Below are 23,821 nucleotides of genomic sequence, written 5' to 3'. Positions count from 1 at the left end.
GCTTTAATTTTCTTATTATTATCTATTTATTGTCCCTTTTTCTTTTTGCTGCTCATAATCATTTTATCTGTTCTTTAATCCTTGGATGAAATGTCATCATCTAATCATTCTTTATTGTTTTATGGTTTTATTAATTTCTAATTTTATTCTATTTATTTGTTTAACTTTTCCTCTCTTTCTTCTCCCTCCCTTTTCTGTGACTTTGCCCGTTTTATCACTTTCATTCCTTTTACTTTTAATAAACCTTTTAGATTGTTGGGGGGTGTTTTCACATTTTATGTTCTGCCTTCTTGTTTTAACTCACCTTAGACCAGACTTTCTTGTGTTTGGCTTGACTGTTGAGTGTTTACTCTGTATTGTTTCTCAGTATACATGACAGTAAATTACCTGACTTGAAATTCTTTTTTCGCAAATACTAGAATACAGTTTATGTTTTCCTCTGACATAAAAACAATATATGTATAAAAACAACACTAAATATGCAATTAAATGTTAAGAAATACAAACTTGCAGCCAAATGTAGTATGTAAACTCCAGCCTCCTCTGAAAAATAGTGCTGACTGAAATGAAAACAAAACTACATACCCTCAAAACCAAGTAAACCTGCAGTTATGCTTTGATGAGAAACTGAATGCAACAATGAAACACATACAGAAACATTTCACTTCGCTGTTTTTTAAGTTATCTTATCTTATTCTTTATGTGGGAGGCTTTCCTGGGATTTGGTGTATTATAATTCATTTATTCAGAAATGGAGATCGATGAGACCCTCACAACTAGAGGAGAAAATGTGTTACTTGAAATGACTAGAAATTAAGCCAGATCCTTCCAGTGCACACCAACATTTAACTAAGATCATGTATGTTTTGTTGTTTTGGGTCTGGCACACAAAGATCTCTTACACAAATTGTAAAGTGTAACATATGATCAGGTACAGAAGATATATAAGCATAAAAATATATAATATCCATATCAGTGAATTACATGAGGAGCTCTGGTGCTATGAAGAATGATGCAAACAGGCTGTTCTTTTGTGCAGTTATTCAGCTGTCATTTTTAAAGAATATTCTTTGAAAATATCTAAGGAACCTCGAGAAAAACATGAAACCCTGTGGAGGTGAATAAAGTCATTGTGGGCTGTGGTCTAATAGTGTCATCTCACTGGAACCGCCAGTGAAAGTCAAGTTATAGCAATATATTTACCATGCTTGTCAACTATGCAGTATATGAGCTTCTTCCACAAGGCCAGACTTAGCTGTAGAGCAACAGCGTCTCCATGTGGATCACTTAAGACATCACACTACTGTAAAACACCCATGAGAAAGCGCCAGTCATGCAAAAAGAAAAAAAAAAAGTGAGAGAGTGGGATGATACAGTTTGAGCTTCCGGATAAAGTCATATACTAATTGTTGACCAGTTAAATCCTCAGCATGACTAAGACTCCATGTTAATCACATGTATACTTGGATTTACTTATATACTCATATCTTTATACACAAGTCATAATGATTGCCAAAAGTGAGGGGAAACAACTAATGTAACAATTAGAAGCCATTACTGACCCTTATAATACAAATAATGATAACATAGGCCTATTAATAATACAATAAATAGGTCCTTGTAAGGTCAACAATCAATTAAATGTAAATAAGAAACAATAATAACAATAATAATAATGAATAGATGAATGAGAGTGTAGAACAATAATGTATGATTATGAGACACAAACATAATTACAGGATGTAAAGGCAACAGCGGCGTATGTGTTTTATGGTGGACTGTGGCCTTTTTGCATCTGAACAATTATGTGCTCATCATGTTTCAACACTTATAGCCTCTTTCCCAGGGTCAAAAATCCCTCTTAAACCCGCTAAGATTGGGCTTTTGTGTGCAAGGGGAATGGGTAAACTATGCATAAACACACGGGTCAAATGACTCTGCAGGTGACCCGGGTTTCTATAACATCGACTCGACTCGGCTGTGAATGAGGTGAACACCTGGGTGAATGAGCTAAATTTCGCCGCGCAAAGTGATGAGGTGCTGTAAACATCTGGTGGTGGCGCGGAAATGACGAAGGAACTTGTGATGAGGTCTATTAAGGATGTGTTATTACTGAACACAGTGTTGGAGGCGGAGAATCATGCGGCTCTTCTAGACTTTCCAATTTTATGATAGTTCAATGTGTCATGTTTGCGAGGGGTGTGACGCACAAAAGTTTTACACACACAATCGGTCTATTGTTGTTTTCTCTTCTGTTACGACCGGTTCCTGAAACATGACGCAGTGACATACAACCTAACGCTTCGGATGAAAATCTTTACAGGCATTTTTTTTATTTGGGGGGGGGGGGGCATAATGGGTGACATCCCCCTTGTCCCCCGGGGATTTAGCTGCACCCCTGCAAAACAGCACTATCTTTGTTAGACCTAGCCTATATATATATGTATATATAAAAGAAATGCACAAAAATGTCGGATGCAAGTGTGCACTGATTTATGTGGCTTCTGTGTGTGTTGATGCACTACACGGCGTTGTAGTTGCAGGTTTTCCTGTGACTGATCCGCCTCCTGCCCTCTGTGCGCTGCTGTGTGGGTAGGTGTCAGTCTCTTCACAGAATCACCAGCGTCATGGCACCGAGTCAGAGCCACTGACTATTTTGAACAGGGAACACGTGGCAGAGAGAGAGAGAGAGAGTGAGACACACACACACACACACACACACACACACTCCTCCTTCAGTCCCTCCAGCCACGCACACACAGTGTCAGAGCCGCCGTGAATGCAGTGGGTAGGACAGCGTACAGCTGCCCGGGATTTCTCCAACTACTCCGTCAAAGTGTGCGGGTCGGACAGTGAGCGACACACACCGAGAGAGAAAGAGAGAAGAGTCCTGAGAAAACAAGGCGAGGCCACATTTGTTCCGGTTTTTATTTTTTCTCGCTGTGTAGCCGGAGGACTGAGAGGATGATGATGAAGAGCAAACTCTGCGCTGCTCTTTGCGCGCTGCTGCTCGTTATCAACTTGGGATCAGCTGAACATGGTAGGTAGTGTTTTTATTGTTTGTTAATGTGCTTGTTTCATCTGTTGAATTTGAGTCTCCCTGTTTGCACTTTGAGTGATTTGTGCTAGAAGAAATGTGATACTGGTTTACAGTACCACACAAACACACACACACACACACACACACACACACCACCAGTCTCACCTGCCTCTCTCACCTGTGATGTCTCTCAGCAGAGATTCAAACTAACAGAAGCTGAAGTGAGAGACAGTGTGGACACTTCACTTCCTCCTTCAGACCAGAGGTGGACGAAACTCTGTCCCACTCACAGCCGGGCCTGTTTCACACCGGCCTCGCCTCATTTCAAATAGTATCTTTTTAAAATTCAAATTGTCTTCCCTACATGGGATCCTCTTTTCAACCAGCCTCACACGTTATCTGTCACATCACACCCCCTCCTTCCCTGTCTTCCTCTTTCTGCTTGCATTACGTTTGCACACCTCTCACACATCCTGTGTTTCATTCGTACCCACCTTCCGCCTTTTCTCCTACCTGTTACAAACACTTAATCACCCTCCTCCTCCTCTTCCTTCCCCTGCTTCTTTACGTCCCTCGCCACCCTCCCTCCATCAGTGTCTCTCGCGTAAAAGGAAAATGAGACTATTGACATTTGAAAAGATTTTATTGGGCAGAACCGTCCCATCGGCTCCTCGAGCCTGAGATTCAAATGAATAGAAAACAGCTCGTCTCCACTGGGGGACATTTATTGGCTGTAAATGAGCAGGGGAGTACATTGTGACAAATGACACCTCTAACTGTCTGCAGCAGCACACTGTCATTTCACTGGGCTCATGCTAATTGGCCTGCCTCTGTAGTAAAGTATGGAGACTCTATAAACAGACTTTATGACAAGACTTTATATGTTATACAGACTTTATACAGTACAGATACAATATGGGGCTGTATTTGCATGAACGCACAGTGTAGATGCTCGTCAGATAAAGATTTAGACCTACTCACTGTCTTGTTTCCAGATCTCTCTCTCTCTCAGTAACTCATGGTGACTCTGAGAAAAGGGCAGACGTCTCTGTTTCTTAACATCCTCGATAGGCTTAAGCCTTCAATTACCGTCCAGAAAAAGAAATCCCGTTTAAAAAACATTTTAAAATATCCAGTCCGTCTCAAAAGCCTTTTTCGTCTCGCTATTAAAGATGCACTATGTAGTTCTGGGGAAGAATATTTAATCAGAAGAAAAAGATCTTTGTTGTTGGATGAATTTTTAATGCCATAACAAACTAAATAAACAAACTCTCTGACTGAATAAAGTGAATAAACAAACTGAGCTCAAAGGACAAAACAATAACATTCTGTTTTACTTTGTTTATATGTGGCGGACCCTGCCACCATTCTAGCATCAAACAGTGTACTGGGGACCTTATTTTCCTCTCGGAACAGCTTGTTTATTCAATTATGGGAAAGAAAATGTCCCGGAGTTTGTATTATTACCTCATTAATATTGTTAATATTACAGTTCTGAGTTTGATCTACATAGTGCCTCTTTCATGGTGACTGGCCTCTGTTCAAACCAAGAAATCACACTGTTGTGTTGTTTTTAGAAGTTGTCGAGCTAGTAACCTAGATAACTGTCATTTAACAAAGTCTTACGATACAAAAAACTGATATAAAAACACCTAAAACAACCAGATGTATTATGACAAATGTAAAAACATACATAAAGAGGGGGCAAAAGTACATATATTCTTTACTCATGTAGAAGCACCGGTACTTAATGTACTGATTCAACTTCTTAACTCAAGTAAAGGTGAAAAAGTACAGGCTCTGAAATGTACTTATAATATGACTCAAAGATAACATAAAGGCAAAATCTGCAGGATTTGTCCGAGCTGTCTGTAAACGCACCACAAATATAACTGATCGTTGAGTCACATTTCCAGGATGTCAAATGACGACACACTAGGTCAGTGAATCGTCGTAAATGATTGATAACATCCCGCAAAGGCATTAAAACTGACGCAATGAGCTTGTTTTGAAAGTGCAACAGATAGAAAAGTACAGATAGTTGTGTCAGAATGTAGGAAGTAGAAGTAAAAAGTTCCAAGAAAAATAAATACTCAAGTAAAGTACAGATAGCTGAAAAATTGAACAAAGTATTTGTGCTTCCCACCTCTGCATACTTAAATCAAATTCAAATGTTCTACAAGTAGCCTAATTTAAATCTAATTTTTGCCTGTTATTTCTGTTTCTGAGACTGAAGATGACGTTTTTTTCACACTGTATCAGTGGTTCTATAATTACTTAAGGGCTACAGCTTTTAGTTATATGTCCTTTAGTTCTTCTGGTTACATAATTCTAATAAGATTATTTGCGTGTGAGGAAGGAAACCTTTTCATGGGACACGTCTGCGAAGTTCCATGTAAGTTCTTTGTTTAAATAAAGTATTTTTAGTCCATGTGAGTGGACGCAATAAATGACATAATAAACTAACAATTAAATTAACAATTAATGTGACTTTATATAGCATAATAAGACCCAGGGCTGGAACAGAAGATGACAACCTAGAGGCATGACATGCAGATCTCGAGGTCACAGGAGGTTTGGAAGTAGACATCTGAAATAAGTGCGGGTGAAAAGGCAGAGGGCAGCGTGAACAGAGCCGTCCTCAACCTTTCCAATTCTAGTTAATGAGATAAGCTCTTCGAAATGATCTCTGCGACTCAAAAAAATCACCACAATCACCTGCTGTGAAGCCGGCGCTGATTAGGGCTTTGCAGCCGCAGTTAGCTGGCTTTCACACAGAAGGTATAACTGATTGCCACTTCCTGCGTCGAGTGCTGAAGCAGCAGACATCTGCTCGCAGAAAAGCGGTTGGCTCGCTGGCGGGGTCAAGAAGTGAGCGAGGGCTGCTTCCCCACGTACACCGCCCGAGAGATTGTGAGTTTAGAGGCCGTAATATCTGGAGAGAGGAGTGTGAAACAGTGGAAACAGTGGTTCTCTTTATATATCTGCTCTGCACACACACACACACACACACACACATATACAAAACAGACATACCTCTCCACCATTTGACCTAAGCAGCTCTAATAGAGCTGAAGTGAGGGAACAAGGCCAGTATTATACAGCCAAGCACCTCTGTCTATTTATGAGTGTGTCTGTTTTTGCATCATTCAGGGTTCAAACAGATCTCTCTCTCTCTCTCTCTCTCTCTCTCTCTCTCTGTCTCTCTCTCTCTCTGTCTCTCTCTGTCGCTCTATCTCACTGTGTTTGTGCTGATGAGCTGCGTGAGTGATTATGGCGGTAATGAAAGGCATCATGGGAGCGCGTTATGGAACGGTAATGACATTACATTACAACAGTGCTCTGGATTTTATCAAAGGGAAGCAGTTAGAAACCGAAATGAAGATTTGTGCTGTGGTGCTAAAGAGATCAAGGCCGGGGGATGGGGGGGAGGATGGGGGTGAGAGAGAGAACGAGAGACTGGAGATCTTCATTAAAAGGATATTACTTCACAGATCAGAGTCGTAGCCGGTCAGTCCTTATCCATTTTATTTTGTGCTCTGAAATTAAGTTCTGCCGTCATGTGACTGTGATGTGTTTTTACAAATCAGCAGATTAAAAATTGACATACTGTCGGGCCTGCAGATAAAAGTTGAAACAGCTGGCAATCCTCACATTCCTAAATATTTTATGTACAGTGCAACACGACCGAAGTATACATAAATATATTTTGTCACTCCTGTTATTCTGTCTCACTCCTGGTGGATAGTGTCATAGAGGGATATAACGAAGTTTAGTGCGGCAAAAAACCAAAATGCCAAAGAAATAAATGAAAATGGCTCCATACAGCTCGTCCAGCATTATCCAATTTTCTGGAAGTCCTGAGACACCAAATTGATTTTGAAAGGCATTATTTACACCCCTGACGCGCGATCGAGCTCGTGCACCCACTTCAGATTGGGTGTTTGCTAATGCTTTTAGCTCAGTGGCTACAGCGAAGGGTCCAGATAATGTCTTTCAAAAATCTGTTTGGTTACTCAGGGATTCCGGAGACTTGGGTTTCACTGAGCAAGATGCATTTACTTCCCCATTTAGTCCCCATTTACTTGAGTTGTTTAGCATAATTTGTTGACGTAGTTTTCCAATGAAGCTCCAGAAGTCTCTTGTGGACTTCGAAACTTGACCCTGACTTTCCATTGGCACGAGGGGGAGCAGATAATGACTGTCAGTGGATTTGAGTACTGCTGTCGGCTACGACTTGAGCCCCCATTTTCGTTCAGCCATGCATTTGTATTCGTAGTTTGGCATGGCGAAATGGCCAGCCTAGCAGGTCTCGTTTGCAAACTAAAAATTAGTGTGTCACGTGTCATGTTTGAATGAGAAATAACTGCAGGAAGGGGGCTGGTATTTTTGTTGCAGATCGCTTGTGCGCTCGCTAAAATCACATTTATACATTTCCAAACACATCAAATCGACAGTAATACAGTAACAAGGGCACAGTAATTATATTCTAACTTACATGTGTTTTTCTGTGCCATTAAATCCTGAGAGAGATTTCAGAAAATGATGATAATAATAATAATGATAATAATGATAAAGGATAGTAATTATTATTTGAAGGCTGCTAAGATGACATTTAGGTGTCCTTGAGTGACTCCACAAAGAGTCCAAAATTGCCAGTGATCCATTCACTGTGTGCACAAGCGATGTTCTTATGTTTCACGTATTAGCAGGACAATAAACCCGTGTTTGCTCCAGTGAAGTTCACTGATTAACAGAGGACTGTGGATGTTCTGAGCATGTAACTCTATTAGAGTGCTGCACTGCTTTGCTGGAAAAAAGTATGCACAGTCACATATCTTCCCCTGGATAAATAATATATGTGTATACATTGTTCAGTCTTATTAATTGTTTTTTGGACAAACACAGGCCTGTGCTGACTGATTATAATCTGCACATATGCCGTGTGCTGTTTCATGTTTGCTTGGAGTAATGAGCAAATAAGCTGTTAATGACTCTGACGACATCACCAGAGATCGACTGTCATCCAAATCTCACTCTGTCTCTCTCTCCCCGTCAGATGAAGGCCACACCACTGCTGCGAATGCTTCAGTAAGTAGCAGCAATGAGACGGCTCCCGAGGCTCCAGCTTCAGGGCCTGTGCCCGCCTCCAGCCCGGGCAACGTCACCCATGCTGTTACTGAACCGTCACCAAGTGGCCCCGACGCAAATTCAAGTTCAAGAGTCAACAGCAGTTTGAGTGGAAACACACCCACAGAAGTGAAAAACGTCTCTGTGACGGCCGAAACAAAGAACGATAATGGTAACTAAAAACTCTCGGTTCTAAATCCTGTTTTCTTCTACTGTTGCTTTTATTGATTTCTGACTGTTTGAGTGGAGAAGTTCTGTCCCACTTCAGACAGATTTAGTAGAGAGTCCAGCAGCAGGTGGCTCGGAGTTTAGGAGCTATATTTAACAAAGTCCTTATCTCCGTTTTCCACGTCCAGAAGTGGGCCACGGAGTGAGCGATTGAGTGTTGGCAGCCAAACACAACACAGACAGAGATCGAGAGCTCAGCCCGGATCTTGAAAAAAAAAACTGGAGCACAGAGAAGGAGAGAAGCTGGGAGATGGTGTGAGATAAAAGTAAAAGTTAATTAAATAAGTTGCAGTGGTAATATATACCGAGAGAAAAGTTCAGACTGAAGAGAGAGTGTTGACAAGAAGAGAGAAGTGATTAAATGCTGTGTGACTTTTCACAAGGGGGTGAGAAAGGTAGAAGTGAAATACTTCCCCCACCAGGCGCACACACACACACACACACACACACACACACACACACTCTGTCACAAGCACACACTGGTGCTGGTTCACACATAAGACTCATAAACATATTCAGAGGCAAGGCACATTTTTTAGGCACTAAAAGTTTATTTTGTGGAAAGAACTGGAGAGCTGTTTGCATGTGCACAACTTTAAGGGTTGTTATCCTCGTCCAACCATCCAGTCCAACCATTTTATGTTTAGTTTCGGCCACCACACAATACTGTTGAGGGGAAGTGAGTTGTATTCGTGGTGCTCTCAGCATTGAAGATTTATTCTAAACAACAGTCAGTCATCAGCCATGCTAGTGGCTCAGTGGCGCTCTGAGCCAACTGTTAATGTCAGCATGCTACGTAACGTAATACGTCATGCTGACATGCTGATGATAAGCAGGTATAATGTTCAGCATGTTCTCCATCTAAGTTTAGTTAGCATGCTAATATTTGCTTATGACATTGTAAAAATCTGACAAAGTGACTTTACTTCAATAAATCGAGGAAGAAAGTCGACTTATGATTTTAAGTTATTTAACTTTTTACATCCTACAACTTAGATTTCATAGTCTGCTTTATATTGTGATTCTGAGGTAATTATTTTCCTGACTATTTTCAACTTCACAGTGTAGAAATCCATCCAATAGCTGGGGAGACATTTCACTATAACTCAATTCAACCTCACGCATGGAGCTATAGGAGAAGTCATGGATCACTAACCTGACGTACAAGTCGATAACAGCCTTCAGCGCTGATCTGTGCTCGTCGTTCAGTGAATTATTCTCGCCAGCTCTGATATAACTGATGTTATAGTGGCTACGCTAACCTCTAGAGGAGGTCGCTTCTCGCGCTGGTTGTCACAACTACGCCTCGACTACGCCTGCCAGTAGCTACTCATAAGATGACGATTTCAGACACAAGCGCAGAGCTCGATGTCCAAGATGGATTGGTGAGATCACACGATCATGCCTCGCAGCGTGGAGGCATCGCCAGTGTCACAGGAATTCATCCTCTGCTGACCATGAATGTTAGCGGTTCATGGCAATCGTTGCATTTGTGTATTTGTATTGTGAGAAAAACAAGAACAGAGTTTTTGTGACAGAGTTGTTTGTCTCTTTCTGTAGGGACCGACATTGTTGCTCCCACAGAGGCTAAAGGTCCTGAAAAGAATCAAACAGAGCAGATGATGCCGCAGCCTACGATCCCTCCGTCTGGGACCCAAGCCCCCACCTCTCCAACCCCACTTACCTCCACCACCACCAGCCCCACCACCACCACCAGCCCCACCACCACCACCACCAGCCCCACAAGCACAACTCCCACCACCACTGCAGACACCTCTACGACCACCACACCACCTACAAACACATCGCACCCAGCCGGAATTCCACTTCCCGACCCCATGGCACCCTCAAACGCCTCTTCGACTTCCGTACCAACACCTGAGCCTGAGTCTGAAACTACCGCTAGTACCACCACCACAACCACCCTCGTCACCCAGTCCACTCCAACATCCAGCACCAGCTCCTCTCAAGGGCTCACATCTTTACGTCCCAGCGAACACCCTGAGACCACCTCCGCACAGGCCAAATCCCACGCCAACCCCTCCCAGCTCAACGACAGTAAGTGCATAATATCCTCTGTGTTGGTATACGAGTCCCTGCTGGACGCTTCACTGCCTGGATATTGACAGAGCCAGGAGTGAATCGGCTGGACAACAAAGGCGATGCTGTTCTTTGTTTTCCAGCACAAGCCGGCCCTCACGTCTACACACACACACGGACACGGACACAAACACACACCACACGCGTCCCCCCCCCCTCCCGTCTGCATCTTCTACAAGCACTGTCACCACCAAGCACTCCACAATCATGGCTCTGTTTGGGAAAGGGACAGAGGCAGTCATGGGACTGGAGGCCTCAAGAATGCTCTGTTTTCCTTCTTTTGCTGTCTCTCTCGCCCTCTGTCTGCGCGCTACATGATTTATGCATCCATGTGTTTCTTTATCTTAAAACTCGGTTTTTGAACATCGACAGGACTTTTCCCAGGATCGCAAAAAAAAAGAAGGAAGTTGACCGGCCTGCTTGGATACGGTTGAAAATATAAAATTCTCTCTGCTTTTCTCACTCCGTGTGGTTTCATTAGGCCACGCTTGGCACGTCGCCTCTTTTCCATTAGCCAGAGGAGCAGGCAGCGTACGCTCCTCTGTGGTTGTTGTTACTTTCAACTAAGGATATAAAAAAAAAAAAATAGAAAAAAAAAACAGAAAAAAACAGCTACGTTTACAAAGTATTCCTCCATGGCAACATCCATATACAGAAAAACGCTGCCAAAAAAACAGGCACAAACTCTTCCTGCACAGAATTATACAAACACAGAGAGACATCAACATAAAAAGGTCAAGATTAAACCACTGTATTGAACCGCACTCTCTCCTGTAAATTAATGTCCTTGTTCAGCAGAGAGCTCAAGTACGGGCAAGCTTAACATCACCCTCCTGTGTTTGACATTTCTGTATGGAGTTACATGATGAACACTCAACATGCTGCTGTTGGGTCTATATTTAGCTCGAGTCACAGCTTTAAATAACCGTTTAGGAAGCTGTAATCCAACTTCCTGCACCACATTAAAAGATATGTAACATTTCTGCCTTACAGAGTCTAAAATCGACTACGTATGTACTGTATTTGGCTGAGTTGTCGGACACATTATCCCAAAATGTGCTTTTCATTTGGTCGCCCGCTGCTGCAGCTTCTGAGAGAGAATCAGAGGGTGACAAAGCAAGTCAGCAAACACGCTCAACGCAACGAGAATAAAACTTTTAATACATCGTAGTGGTGGTTGTTTTACAATCGTGACAACACGACTTGCGTCTTTTGTTTTGTTTCCATTGAGAGACTCCAAGTGGGAGAAGTCATATACGGCGCAGACTTGAGTGTCAGCATGTTCGAGGAGGAACAAGCCTTACTCAGTTATCTCCTGTGTTTGTTTTTTTCCCAGCGACGATGGTACATAACACTCCGACATTGGACCCCCTACTGGCTGGCCTGGTGTCAGCCTTCATCATCACTGCTGTCATCATCACTCTGCTCCTCTTCCTCAAACTGCGCCGAAGAGACAACCGGCCGGAGTTCCGCAGGCTGCAGGATCTACCTATGGTGAGCACGTCCTCGACATCCAGGCAACGCTGTGACTCACCGTCACTGTGCGGTTACTGCTACCAACCACGGGCGCCATTCCATAGACCACATGCACATGGCGGCCTTTTTTCCGCTGACGTCACACTGGGGATGGGAGGCTCAAATGTGGCCCTGCTGTGTTGTAGGGTTCAAATCATATAAACCATATAAACCTATAAACTTTTGACAAATTGTAATCATCTCACTGCTTCCTGATTGATTAGCAACTATAAAGACAACGGGTAGCTTAACCCGACTGCACATCACACCGTATTTCAAGGTAAAACAGATTTGATAACCGATTAACCTCCATTAGTCGTCAGCTAACGTTAGCATTCAACCACATTCTAGCTTACTGTTTGGTACAATACTGTTTGGATACGATATGTTTAGGAAAAAATAACATCAATACACATCTCGGAGACATTTGTCCAAACTTGGAAGTGAAACACACAGGATTTAATCAAGTGGAAATGTTAGCTGGGAAGTTGTTAAACGCTAACATCAGCTATAATAATAATAATAATAATAATATATTTAATTTGTAAAGCACTTTACATTTAGAGTGCTTTAGCTAACGAGTTATCAAATGGTGTTGTAGCTTGAAATATGTCTGTCACAGCATTATGGTTTCAATGGCCGCTGTATGAATAAGATCAGTTGTTTTTGACGGACGATTAGTCATTATTAGCCTTAAACACAAAACACACTCTGGTATCACCAACTTACATACCGACCTTAACAACTGAGTACTCTGGAACATTTAGACTGTGTAAACATAGGTATTGGCATATATGTACATTAGCTATGCATATTTAGTTATCACATTGTTATTTTTTCCCTGGGCAGGACGATATGATGGAGGACACGCCATTGTCCATGTACAGCTACTGATGGAGGCACAAGTGAAGCGTTTGGTGCCCAAACACCCTCCTTGAATCCAGGCTCACGCTGCAGCGGCTGTCGAACCTGGTCTCTCATCCTTAATGTGCACCGAACAGAAAGAATTCTGGGTAGGTGTGAGCAAATTTCTGGATTGCATCCATTTATCTACATCAATGACATGTAGGAAAAGACATGATTGAAGCTGCAATGGACAATGAAGATATCGCCCACGTTGGGGTCGTTTTGGCTATATTGGTGTCTGTGATTACAAATTAGGCCGACGGCCCGGTTTAATACTGTACGCTTCGTATTTTTCAGCCCATATTTTGGGGTATGGGTGTTGTGTAATATGTTGTGATTTCCCTTGAGTTGAAAAGGTTAGTTGTAAAGCAGGAGGCCACATCATTAGTCGTATCCATCATTTGGATGGTTCGCACCTGGACACAGATTCAGCCTGTCCTGCCAGATTCTCCCCTGGGGGCACTTGTCTCACTGCCCTGTAATCAGTTCAAGGAGACCTGTTATGCTCTTTCAGTTTTTTTCTTTTCCGTCAGTATAGGTTATTATGTATGTAAAAAAGTCTTGAAAGTTAAAAAGCCCAAAGTCTGCGCCACTGGGAGTTCCTCTCTCCCACAGAAAACACTGCTTCCGAAGTGCCTCAAACTCCTCGCCAGTAGTCCCGCCTTAAATTCTATGTCGTTGTGACATCACACTATGTCACCATGCCACGCATTTAAATAATTTATGCCTAAATTCACGATAATTTGAAGCAAACTGGAACGCTGAAAACACAGTGCTGGCTCAGGCGTTTGTGAGCTATAACCAATCAGAGCAGACTGATTATTCAGGAGTAACACTTTGGCTCTATTCTAGTAGTGATCCAAAATTAAATTATGAACCTGAAATTTAGTATAATATGTCTCCTTTAATGTGAGACAGTCTGGCGATCTGACAGAGAGGACGGAGAAAAGAAATGAACATAACAAACGGCCTGATTCTAGTGTTAGAGAGGTTGCACTTTAATTTGTCAGGAGTGAGAAAAATGGACAAACATTTTTGTGTATGAGATTTTGTGCCTATGTCAGTGCAGGCATTAAAGCGTGTGTGTTTGTAGGTGTGTGAATCTGTTAAGGGGTGTGTGTATGGATTCTTGAAGGCATGGCAGGGGATATTTAAGTGTTTTCTCTTTTTTTTTGTTTCTACTTCTTTGTTGAAGGTCCTGCTGTCTTTTGGCCTGATTTTACATGTGCAGTGTATGTTTTTTGTTTCTTTCCTGGTGTCTTGAGTCCTGGAGAGAGTGCCTTGGATAGTTAGAGGAACAGCTCTTAATGTATGCTGTATTTACAGTATACTCAAACAAAACCTAACCTAACCCTAACCCCAACAAACTTTCAGATTTACCCCCATTTAAAACACACTCTGGGGCCGGGTAGCTGCACTGACTTGCCTGTGTTTGGAGACTAGCCTTGAGCGTGAACACCATCAAGAGGCACTCATTCATACAATGACAGTTGCAGACTGAAATTGGCCAGTGGCTGGTACACACAATGTTAGCATTGTCGTGTGTGTTGTAAATACTACTGAAGATTGCACCATACAAAGAAATCTTCATGAAACTCGCCATCTTAGTTGCTGCTTTAGTGTTCATTTACGTCACACGGTTCTCTCAGCAGGGCAAGTTGACAAACACTGCAGCTACTTCACTGTGCATCCGCCTCGCTGTGTGTTTGCCCTGCAGATTTGCAGGAAAATGTGAGAGGGAAGTAAGATGCAAACAAAACCACAGAAGAACCCAAGTTGGTATCAAATCAGCTGGCTTTCACACGCAATTTAATCACTGTACCGTAAAAAACAGATAGGCCACAAAGTAAGGGAAAATAACAGAAATTAAGTTATTCTCTCAGTTTTTCCCTTTGTTGTCTGTACTTCCAGTTCTAAATTGTATTGTTGGGATGATCTGTTGGTGTCAAAAACTGTAAGTGTCCTCGCTGCATAATGAGGCTTGGCTGCCAGATGTTGATTATTGGACTCTGTGTTTTATGATTAAAAGTATTTTGAAACCACCCTCCGTTTTTCTCTTATTCTCTTACACTTGAGACACAAACAAAAGCGTAATCAGAACACAGCGCTGATCTATAGTAGCAACCACAGAACGTCAGGCTCCTTTCTTTCAATTTTTACACAGACCTTTATTGTTGGAGACAAAACACAAAACATTTTCTTTACAGACCAACAATGACTGAATCAGTGCACTGCTTCCCATAAAACTGCAGAAGAAGGGTCTGATTCATCAGCCATTATCTGACCACAATAACAAATAAACAAGCCTTTTCTTCGTTAAATGTCTTCAGCTACAGTATTAACAGCTATACAAAGAGAGAACGTTAGATTTTTTTACAGATACTTTTGTTCTCCACTGTGCCATTTACTTTTTGCTAGAGGGGACTTGTAGTGAGACAATCTGACTTTAGATGAGCTGCGCAGTGTCTGTGGTCACTTTCACTACCTCAATCCTCCAAATACACACCCCACTGAACACCTAACCTGCCTGTCAGCTCCCCCGAGGCTCTGCTCTCTGGTCTGGGATCCACGATGGGGGGTGTCTGGATGCTGAAATATTTAACAGCTTGACACCAAGCCTGGCACAGTGTGACTCATGTCAGACATGGCAGCATAAAGGGGCACTTGACTCTGAATATGAAGACATCGCAGCAGAGGTTGGGGGTTGTTGGTGCTTTGATACCGTTATTGGATTTTTGATTCCTCTCTTCCGTCACTTCAGCTGCATTACCGGGAATCAAAAACCTCATCCCTCATCAGATTCTTCCTGGACTGAAGAGTGCATTATGTCAGGAAGGAAAACCCATTAAACATCCATTACTCTTCCGCACTGAAGAGTGTAGCTTCATACAGTACAGTTCTACAGAACTTCAATCTTAAAAAGGTACTCTGAATCTGTACTTGATATATTGCTGTACACCAAGAGATCAAAGCTTCTTAAAGTGCAATTACATGGAGATAAATTATTTTATTTTATAGCAAATGTAATAAAAAATATCAACTGCAGACATTATAGCATGAGAAAAAGCAGTGATTAGTGGTGTAACAATGTAGTAATGTCATGTCCTGCAGACTTTTACTGTACCAAAACTTTACCCAACCTCAACAATCTGTAATCATAACAAACCTTAACAAAACTATTTTTAAAACTTCTGCATGGAACCAAGCCTTGTGGCCTGAGCAGACCAATTACACTGCTCCTGTGCTTTAACTTTGGTCGGACCCATAATTTGTTGTCAGTGACTCGCAACATGGGTGTGGCAAAAACGAAAGCCTTAAATCCATTTGGTGGTGACTGATTTCAAAATTTTGTGCCCAAAAGGTTCAATCAGTGTCTACAGCGAGAAAAGCAGCTTAAAGAAATGCTACAAAGCTGTGTTATCCACCATCACAAAACCAGTTTCCACTGGATGAGAGGCCCTCAAAAAAAGAATTTTCTTAAAGGGCTTCCTTGCTTTGTTCCCAGCATCCTATCAGTCTGTGCATGTGGAGGCAGTTAGCGCAGATTATTTAAAGACAATTTGTGGTTATCAGAGTTCTCAGCAGTTTGTACAGTCCTTAAAGTCCTCTAGATAACACTAACTAGTACGAGGAGAAACAAAGCTTCCAAACAGACATAAAAAACAGTATTTGCTGAATCCTTTGGTGGTTTGTTACAGCATAATTTTGGGTGTGTCACATGGGATCGGGCAGTTTAAAGCAGATTTAGACGAGCAATTGAAAATACATTTAAAACTACCCTGTTAGCCTTACCCTGTTAGACACTGTGATCTGTCCCAAGTCCTCGACACTTCTGGTATTCTCACAAATAACTGCTTTTGAGTTTTTCCCACATTAGTCACCGTTTCTCAAATGTTATGATCCACGTGTCACAGATCATATCTATGCAGCTGTGTTATAATACTAAGAAGGACTTGATTACTTGTTTTTATACAGTATGTGTGTGCTTCTGTTGCCATATTTTGCTGTCCTTTGTTTCCTTTCCCCTTCCCTTAGGGCCACAGAGGAAATAAGCCATATGGCTGTTTGTGGTGTCCTGCCTATGTCTATTTTGGTTTTGAGAACATTGCTGTTTCTCTAAACTGAACTATCAAATCAATTAAAAGTAATACTAAACCTCAGGTGGTGTATTGGCAAAGCTCAAAGAAATGTCTTTATGTTGCTGAATCTTTCTTACACAGTAAAATCACAGAATGTAACCTTAAAGAAAAAAGGTCAGAGATCATCAAGACTGAGGTCAGATCCTAAATCTGGGTTCACGTCATCATTGAGGAGATCATCGTTGTCATCATCGTCATCCTCCAGATCTGATGCCGGACCAGCAAAGTCGCTTCGTCTGGACTGAACGCTCAGACGTACTCGTGGCTTCTGATGAAGAGCTGGCAGAGGTAAAGAGCAGAGAAGGAGCAGTTACTTTGTATGTGTGAGTGCCTCCAGTGGGATTAGGCTGGAAGACATTCAAATGTTTCTCATAACAACTGTGTACCACTATGAGTGTGTGTGCGAGTCTGTGTGTGGATACAATCGTTAAATTAGCCCGGCTTCATGGGCCCAAATCACTCTGGGAAACATTTAGCGCAGATTGTAATCTCTTCCGGGAACATCAGCCTTCTGTTACAGTAAGTCTCCGGGGTGAGCCGTGCGTGTGCTCACACAAACACAAACACACTGTGAACTGAATTTCCCAACAAATTACTTGCTTCGCAGAGACTGTTGGAGAGGAAATGAGAGCTTTGCTGCTTTATATGCAAGTGGAAGAACACAGTAGGTCTACAGACTTGGTCTCAGTGGTGCCACACATTCCTTGCTTCTTTTATTTCTAAGTCTGACTTTTTTCTCGTTCTTCGCCTCGTTTTACAAGTCTTTGCCCGCATTTAAAGGAATAGTTTGACATTTTGGGAAATGTGCTCACTCACTTTCTTGCCATGAGTTAGATAAGAGGGTTGATACCACTCTCATGTGTTTATGTTCAATAGCTACTGCTAGGAGACAGCTAGCTCAGCTTAGCATAAAGACAGGAATCAAAGGGAAACAGCTAGCTGTCAACTCTGTCCAAAGGTAACACAATCTGCCTACCAGTACCTCCAAAGCTCACTAATTCACCCATTTCAGCTCATTTGTTTAATCCACACATAAAATGAAGTGTAAAATAGGCATATTGTTGTTTCAGAAGGGCTCTATGCGGGAATATTTTTTCAGTTGTAAGTCACTCAGCAGAGGCTCCAGAAAAGAAATAAGAGTGGTATTGATCCTCTCACCTAACTCACGACAGTAGATGAATGGGCATTCTCAAAATGTCAAACTAATCCTTTAACTAACTCTTTGCTGAAATGGCAAACACAGGCGAGTACTCCCCACACTGAGCAACTGCAATGAATCAGAGCGAAGGCTGAGCCAGATGTGTGGGGGAGGTACGGGAAGGGAAACTACACGTCCCATCTTGCTACAACCGTCATCAGTCCGTGCCCATCTGGAGCTCTGCGTATCGCTCCATCTTGGTTGGAGCGTGTGTGATCCAATTGTCAAAACATGTTTGTGTTGGCGTACATGAAGGTGGACAGAAGGCTTGTGAAAATGACATGATGGAAGACACGTGGGTTTGATGTCTCATTGCGTCGTACTGTAGTACCTGTAGGCGCATGAGGTGACAGTGCTCGAGTGCACTTCACTTTTCGTTCAGAAAATGATTCGTCCTCACCCGAGTCTTTGTCATCCAGCCAGGACAGATCATCGGAGCTGACCTCAGCCAAGCTCGGGGTCGGGCTGAAATCCTCTGAGTCAGAGTCCTCCTCTTCAACTCTGACCCCTCTGCTGTGGCTGCGAGGGAGCTGTGATGCCCCTGAATCCAAAAGACAGACGGGGTTAAATAGCTCCTTCATAGTGTTTATGCTAGGAGAGAGAAGAAGAGAAACTTGCCTGATGTGTGCGCCGAGAGCAAAGGTGTAGGTTCATGTTCTCGTAGAATAAGTCTCCTCACCTCCTCCTTCAGCTCTGTCACAATTGTTCTGTTGTAACAGATAATTACAACATGTGAGACGAGAAACAACACCCCACCACACACACACGCTCACACATGTACCTGATCTGGCGGACCTCCTCTTGTGTGTGTGAATACTGAGAGACGGTCTTTGCCAGATCTGTGCTGTGAGTTCTGTAGCTGTCTGTCAGATCCTCCAGCGTCTGAACAAAAGCACACAAAGGAAAGGTTAAGGATCTGAGAGAAACCGCACATCCACAAGCAAACACAAGCCGCCTGACACAATGTGTGTGTACCTTGCAGCTGTGTTCGTACTGTCTCCTGGTCTCTCTGGCCTCTGCCTGCTGGAGGAACGAGTCCTCCTCCTGTCTCCCTGTCAAGAGGAAATGAAATGAGTGTGAACAAGATGGTGCTTGCCTTTGCTCTGCAGGCCAACACTGGGTTTCAGAATCAATGCTAGGGCATGATGAATACATGTGACTCACTTAATCGTGTCTTAAGCTGGTCCACCTCTCTCCGCAGGTGTTCTAGCTCCTCCCGGCGGAGCTTTGAGCTGAAACTGTAAGAAAAGGGAAACAAAACTGTCCTGTGATCTCTTTGCTGTCACATGTGTCTTCGCCAAAATGAAAATGCCACACAGACACCTTCCTAGTAGCAGACTGAGGTGTAAACACTTCAATTTTGAGCTGGACCCATCATCACCTCAGTCTGCAGTTACGCCCCCCACCCCCTCGACTCCACCCCTAATGCACCTCTCCTCCAGGTTGCCTAGCGACGTGGCTCGGGTGATGTGTCCGCGCAGACTGCTGAGCTCACGTCCCACCTCTCTCTTCCACTGCTCCATCCTTCTCTCTGCTCCCGGACTCTGTCCCCGCCTTGACTCATCCCTCTCCCTTTCCCTCTCCCTCAGCATGTGCACCTCGTCTGGGAAAGAAAAAAAAAAGAGAGAAGAGATTACTGTAAGGAAGAGACAGCCTTGTGGACAAATCCAAATGATTTATTAAACTCATTAATTATAAATGAATCCTCCCTTGATGAGTGTATTTTCCTTTTTTCAGACAGTAGATGGGCTGGGGGTAAGTAGAGGAGGTACAGGGGAGACAAAGCTTTAGCAGGATCTGAACTTTGGAATAATTCTTTATACATAGTCAAATAATTGAACATTAATTCATTATTCAACTGTGTCCAACCAACCCACAAAAGACGTGCAATTCAAGCCACAGCAGATCAAGGAAGGAAAAGTGCTGTAAGTGCTGATAGTCCACAAAATGTAGCCGTGTGCATTTTCCTGTAAATCCTTATGCTTTGTGTTGCAGCAGTGATTCTGTTGCTGGATCCACTTTCCATCTTGTCCCATGAGATAGTCTAAATTAAACTGATAGTATGTAAACAAAGTTGACACTAACACAATGTCCAGAGTTTATGTCATCACCTCATTAATACTGTAAATATTCAAACTCTGAGTTTGCATTTCTTTTCCAAAACTACTTTAATAGTCTTTACATTTTATCATATTGACTTCGGGTTCAGTTAGCTTTGTGAGGATATGGCAGTAAGAAATGTCCTTCAGAGGGATATGTTTTACTTTTATAGTTCAGTACACTTCAGAGGTTGTACTGTCTTACTTTTGCTTGAGTGAAGAAGTTAAATCAGTACTTCTACTTTAAACAAAGCTTTTTTTTTGCACAAGAATCTGTACTTCTACTTGAGTAAAGAATGTGTGTACTTCTGCCAACTCTGGCTTTCTTTTAAAGTCACTGAGGAATTGAGATAATCCAAACAGGAGGAAGAAAATATTTTTGTATTTCTCCCACTACACCACAATAAGGAATCTGGCAGCTATTTTTAATCAGGATTTGTCCTTAAACTCTGACATAAAACACATTTCAAGGACTGCCTTCTTCCACCTCAGAACATTGCAATAATCAGAAACATCCCGTCTCAAAAAGATGCAGAGAAATTAGTCCATGCTCTTGTTATCTAAAGGCTGGATTATTGTAATTCACTTTTATCAGGCTGCCCAAATAAGTCTCTAAAAACTCTCCAGCTGATCCAGAATGCTGCTGCATGTGTATTGAACCCATCTCATAGAACATATTTTTACCATATTGGCCTCTCTTCACTGGCTTCCTGTAAATTTCCAGAACTGAATTTAAAATCCTCCTCCCTCACAGAAAAATCCCTTAATGGCCACCCACGGGCATATCTTAAAGACCTAATAGCACACTATTAACCCTATCGAACGCTGAACTCTCATGATGCAGCGTTACTTGTGGTTCCTAGAGTCCCAAAAGTAGAATGGCCATCAAGCAATCAATTATTTTTATTATCATTATTTTACTTTTAGTATTATTAGTAGTCATATCTCAATTACTAAAGCTGTTACTACTGCTGTGGCTGCTGCCATCTCTCCCACATATGGGAACTGTTTGCTTAGATTGGGGTTGGCGACATTAAGCAGTGTTGAATCTGGTATGAATTTCTTTGTTCTCGTTGTCAATAACAGGAGTCCAGTGTTATTGTGAGGGGACAACATGACCCAGTTTAAACTGAGGTAAGCAGTCATGCTGCAGTAGGTTACCTTGTAGCGTCTGGATGTGCAACTGTTGAGATTGCCTCTCCCTTTCGATGTCATGGAGTTTCTGGGTGAGAGACTCAATTGCCTTGAAAATTTTAAAAAATAAAATGGAATTCTGTCAATGCTAACAACGCTATAATACAGTACACAAACGTGCCATCTATTTGATCTCACACACCTGGTTCGAGTAAACAAATTATCACACACCTGGCTCTGAATCTGGAGCTGTGACTGGATAGAAGCCAGGTCTGCCCACTGAACACCAGGACTGAGGGATGGGGAAGGCTGTCGGAGAAGGGGGGCTCGAGGAGGAAGAGCAGGAGGCTCCTGATCTGACTCATGAATCCTCTCCCTCACTGGAAACAAATCTGGGGAGGAGGAAGCATGTGAGGGAGGTTGTTAACAAAAGGCTTGAATAAATCAAATGAATTAAAAACCTCTGTCAGTCCTATCTGCAACTACGGCCCTGTCCACACACATACACACAGGTATTTCTTAATAAATGGTTTCAATGCATTATGCCTTTCATACGCATGTACAAACTGCACAAAATGGAGATTTAGGAAAGCTCCTTCCAGGCTGAAGATATTCAGAAATTCCAGTGAATTGTGTGGACACAGAGCTCATTTTTGTTTTAAAACCCTTTTTTCAAAAAGACCTGTGTAAATGTGTACGAGGCCTTGTTCTGAAATGATGGAAGCTCAACTATCTCAGAAATAGGTCATTTCCCCTTTATGTCATATCTGAAAACCTACAACAGTCCACCTACCATCTCCTCCTTTGGCAAACTTCCCCGGTGAGGTCAACCTCTCCTGTGGACACATTAAAACACTTTCAACTCAAAAGGGAATTTCCAAAACTCTCACTATCAGTATCAGTATCAGTATTTTTTTTTTATTTTCTGCTCTGAATAGCTGAATTACCTTGTCAAAACTTTAGTGGAGCATTACTGCCACCTATGGGTAGCTCCAATAATTACAAGTGACATCTGACCAAAAGACAACAATGAAGACTGCCCTACACTCTCTTCATTGATGTAAAGCAGGATATGCCTCAGTGTGCAGTAAGGACCCACACTCACACACCAGAATAAGGAGTTTGTTATTTCCAGAAAGGGTTAGTGAAGTAGACGAAGGCAGTATTATATTACCCACCCTCATTTTTGCAACGCTGCCATCTGCTACTGACAGGATAGAGCTCAGCTGGTTGTCCCAGTTCATGTCTGAGTTGAACTAAAAAAGACAAAATAGAGTTGTCAAATGCATCAGTCATTCACATCAAGAGGCCAGTTCTCGATCCTTGATGCCAAAACGTCATGCAGGCCAGTGTGATGTAGCCTGACGGTGACTCCTCATCAAAAACCACTGAAGGAGAGTGATCTAGTAACTTAAGACGTGTTTTCTGGCTGGTCGGTGAGGTATCAGCCTGGTTGACACCTTATGGGAGATTCAATTACAACAAGCCTGGACATTTGCATGTTTGTGGGGACTCTCATCAGATGCTACCTCAGGAAAGATGTGGCCGACGTGCCATAACTTGCACTTATTATTACCTATCTTTAAACTTGTTTTCATGTTTTGTTTCTAGCTGTTTTCCTACTTGTTTTTAATGTCTTTAAATGTAATTGTATGCCCCTGTAAAGCACCTGGAGTTGCCTTGTGTCTGAATTGTGCTATACAAATAAACTGTCTGTCTGACAATCTAATGGGCTACTAATGATGTTGATATTTTAGGGATGATCTCTGTAGCTTCCAGGAGGGTATAAACAGATTTTAACTGGAAGAGATACAAGAGTAGAATAGAATAGAACAGAATAGAATATTCTAGAAATTATAGAGGTAAAAGATATAGGACCCCTCTGCTTCAGGACACTTCAGCAGAGTAGAAGCTGGCAGTCAAATACACAGGCAGCATAAAATTCTCATTAAACACGTCAGGATTAACGCCAAGAAAGCGTAGCAGACGTTACCTACCGTTAGCTAATGTCAGTTAGCAGCAGCTTTACGTTGACATTTTCCCCTCAGCGTGCCTTACGTTACTGTCTTGGTTGGCATAGTAATTATTAGTCGTTTTTAAGACACCGAGTGACGTCCTCTATTGAAAATCATATAGCCTGTGGCTGAAAACAGAATTAATAGTGTTTGAGGGCGACGTTTCAAATATCTTCTTAGCTGGCTAACCAGGCTACTCACTGAGAAGAAAACATTGCGACTCCAGTTTTAAATCCAGGAGCCCATAACCGCGACGTGATTGCGTACGACGTAGCCGCAGGGGTGTTCTGGGTATTGTAGTCGACTGCTTCTACACG

The 23,821-nt window shown here is 42.3% G+C and overlaps 2 protein-coding genes across 3 annotated transcripts; one reads left to right on the top strand and one right to left on the bottom strand.

Annotated features, from left to right (window-relative positions):
• Nucleotides 1–2,683: 2,683 nt before the first annotated feature.
• Nucleotides 2,684–14,962, top strand: LOC115591343 (cell wall protein DAN4-like). Its single transcript, XM_030433284.1, has 5 exons — nt 2,684–3,040; nt 8,100–8,342; nt 9,959–10,456; nt 11,835–11,992; nt 12,863–14,962. The coding sequence occupies exons 1-5, from the start codon at nt 2,965–2,967 to the stop codon at nt 12,905–12,907; spliced, it is 1,020 nt and encodes a 339-aa protein (XP_030289144.1). The 5' UTR covers nt 2,684–2,964; the 3' UTR covers nt 12,908–14,962.
• A 944-nt stretch (nt 14,963–15,906) lies between these two features.
• LOC115591342 (E3 ubiquitin-protein ligase BRE1A) lies at nt 15,907–23,783 on the bottom strand. 2 transcript variants are annotated; one of them, XM_030433281.1, is made up of 12 exons: nt 23,487–23,783; nt 22,668–22,745; nt 22,283–22,325; nt 21,721–21,881; nt 21,517–21,598; nt 19,688–19,859; nt 19,421–19,494; nt 19,232–19,308; nt 19,038–19,138; nt 18,875–18,963; nt 18,588–18,797; nt 15,907–17,337 (listed from the first exon to the last, which is right to left on the bottom strand). In XM_030433281.1, the coding sequence occupies exons 2-12, from the start codon at nt 22,731–22,733 to the stop codon at nt 17,174–17,176; spliced, it is 1,239 nt and encodes a 412-aa protein (XP_030289141.1). In that variant the 5' UTR covers nt 22,734–22,745; nt 23,487–23,783; the 3' UTR covers nt 15,907–17,173. The 2 variants fall into 2 exon arrangements, with proteins under 2 accessions (XP_030289141.1, XP_030289142.1); XM_030433282.1 differs by having other exon boundaries at nt 18,657–18,797; nt 23,487–23,781.
• Nucleotides 23,784–23,821: the final 38 nt, after the last annotated feature.

Source organism: Sparus aurata, chromosome 11 (genome assembly GCF_900880675.1).
Source record: "Sparus aurata chromosome 11, fSpaAur1.1, whole genome shotgun sequence".
Taxonomy (NCBI): Eukaryota; Metazoa; Chordata; class Actinopteri; order Spariformes; family Sparidae; genus Sparus; species Sparus aurata.
Note: the sequence above shows the minus strand (reverse complement) of the source record. Positions and strands in the feature narration are given on the sequence as shown.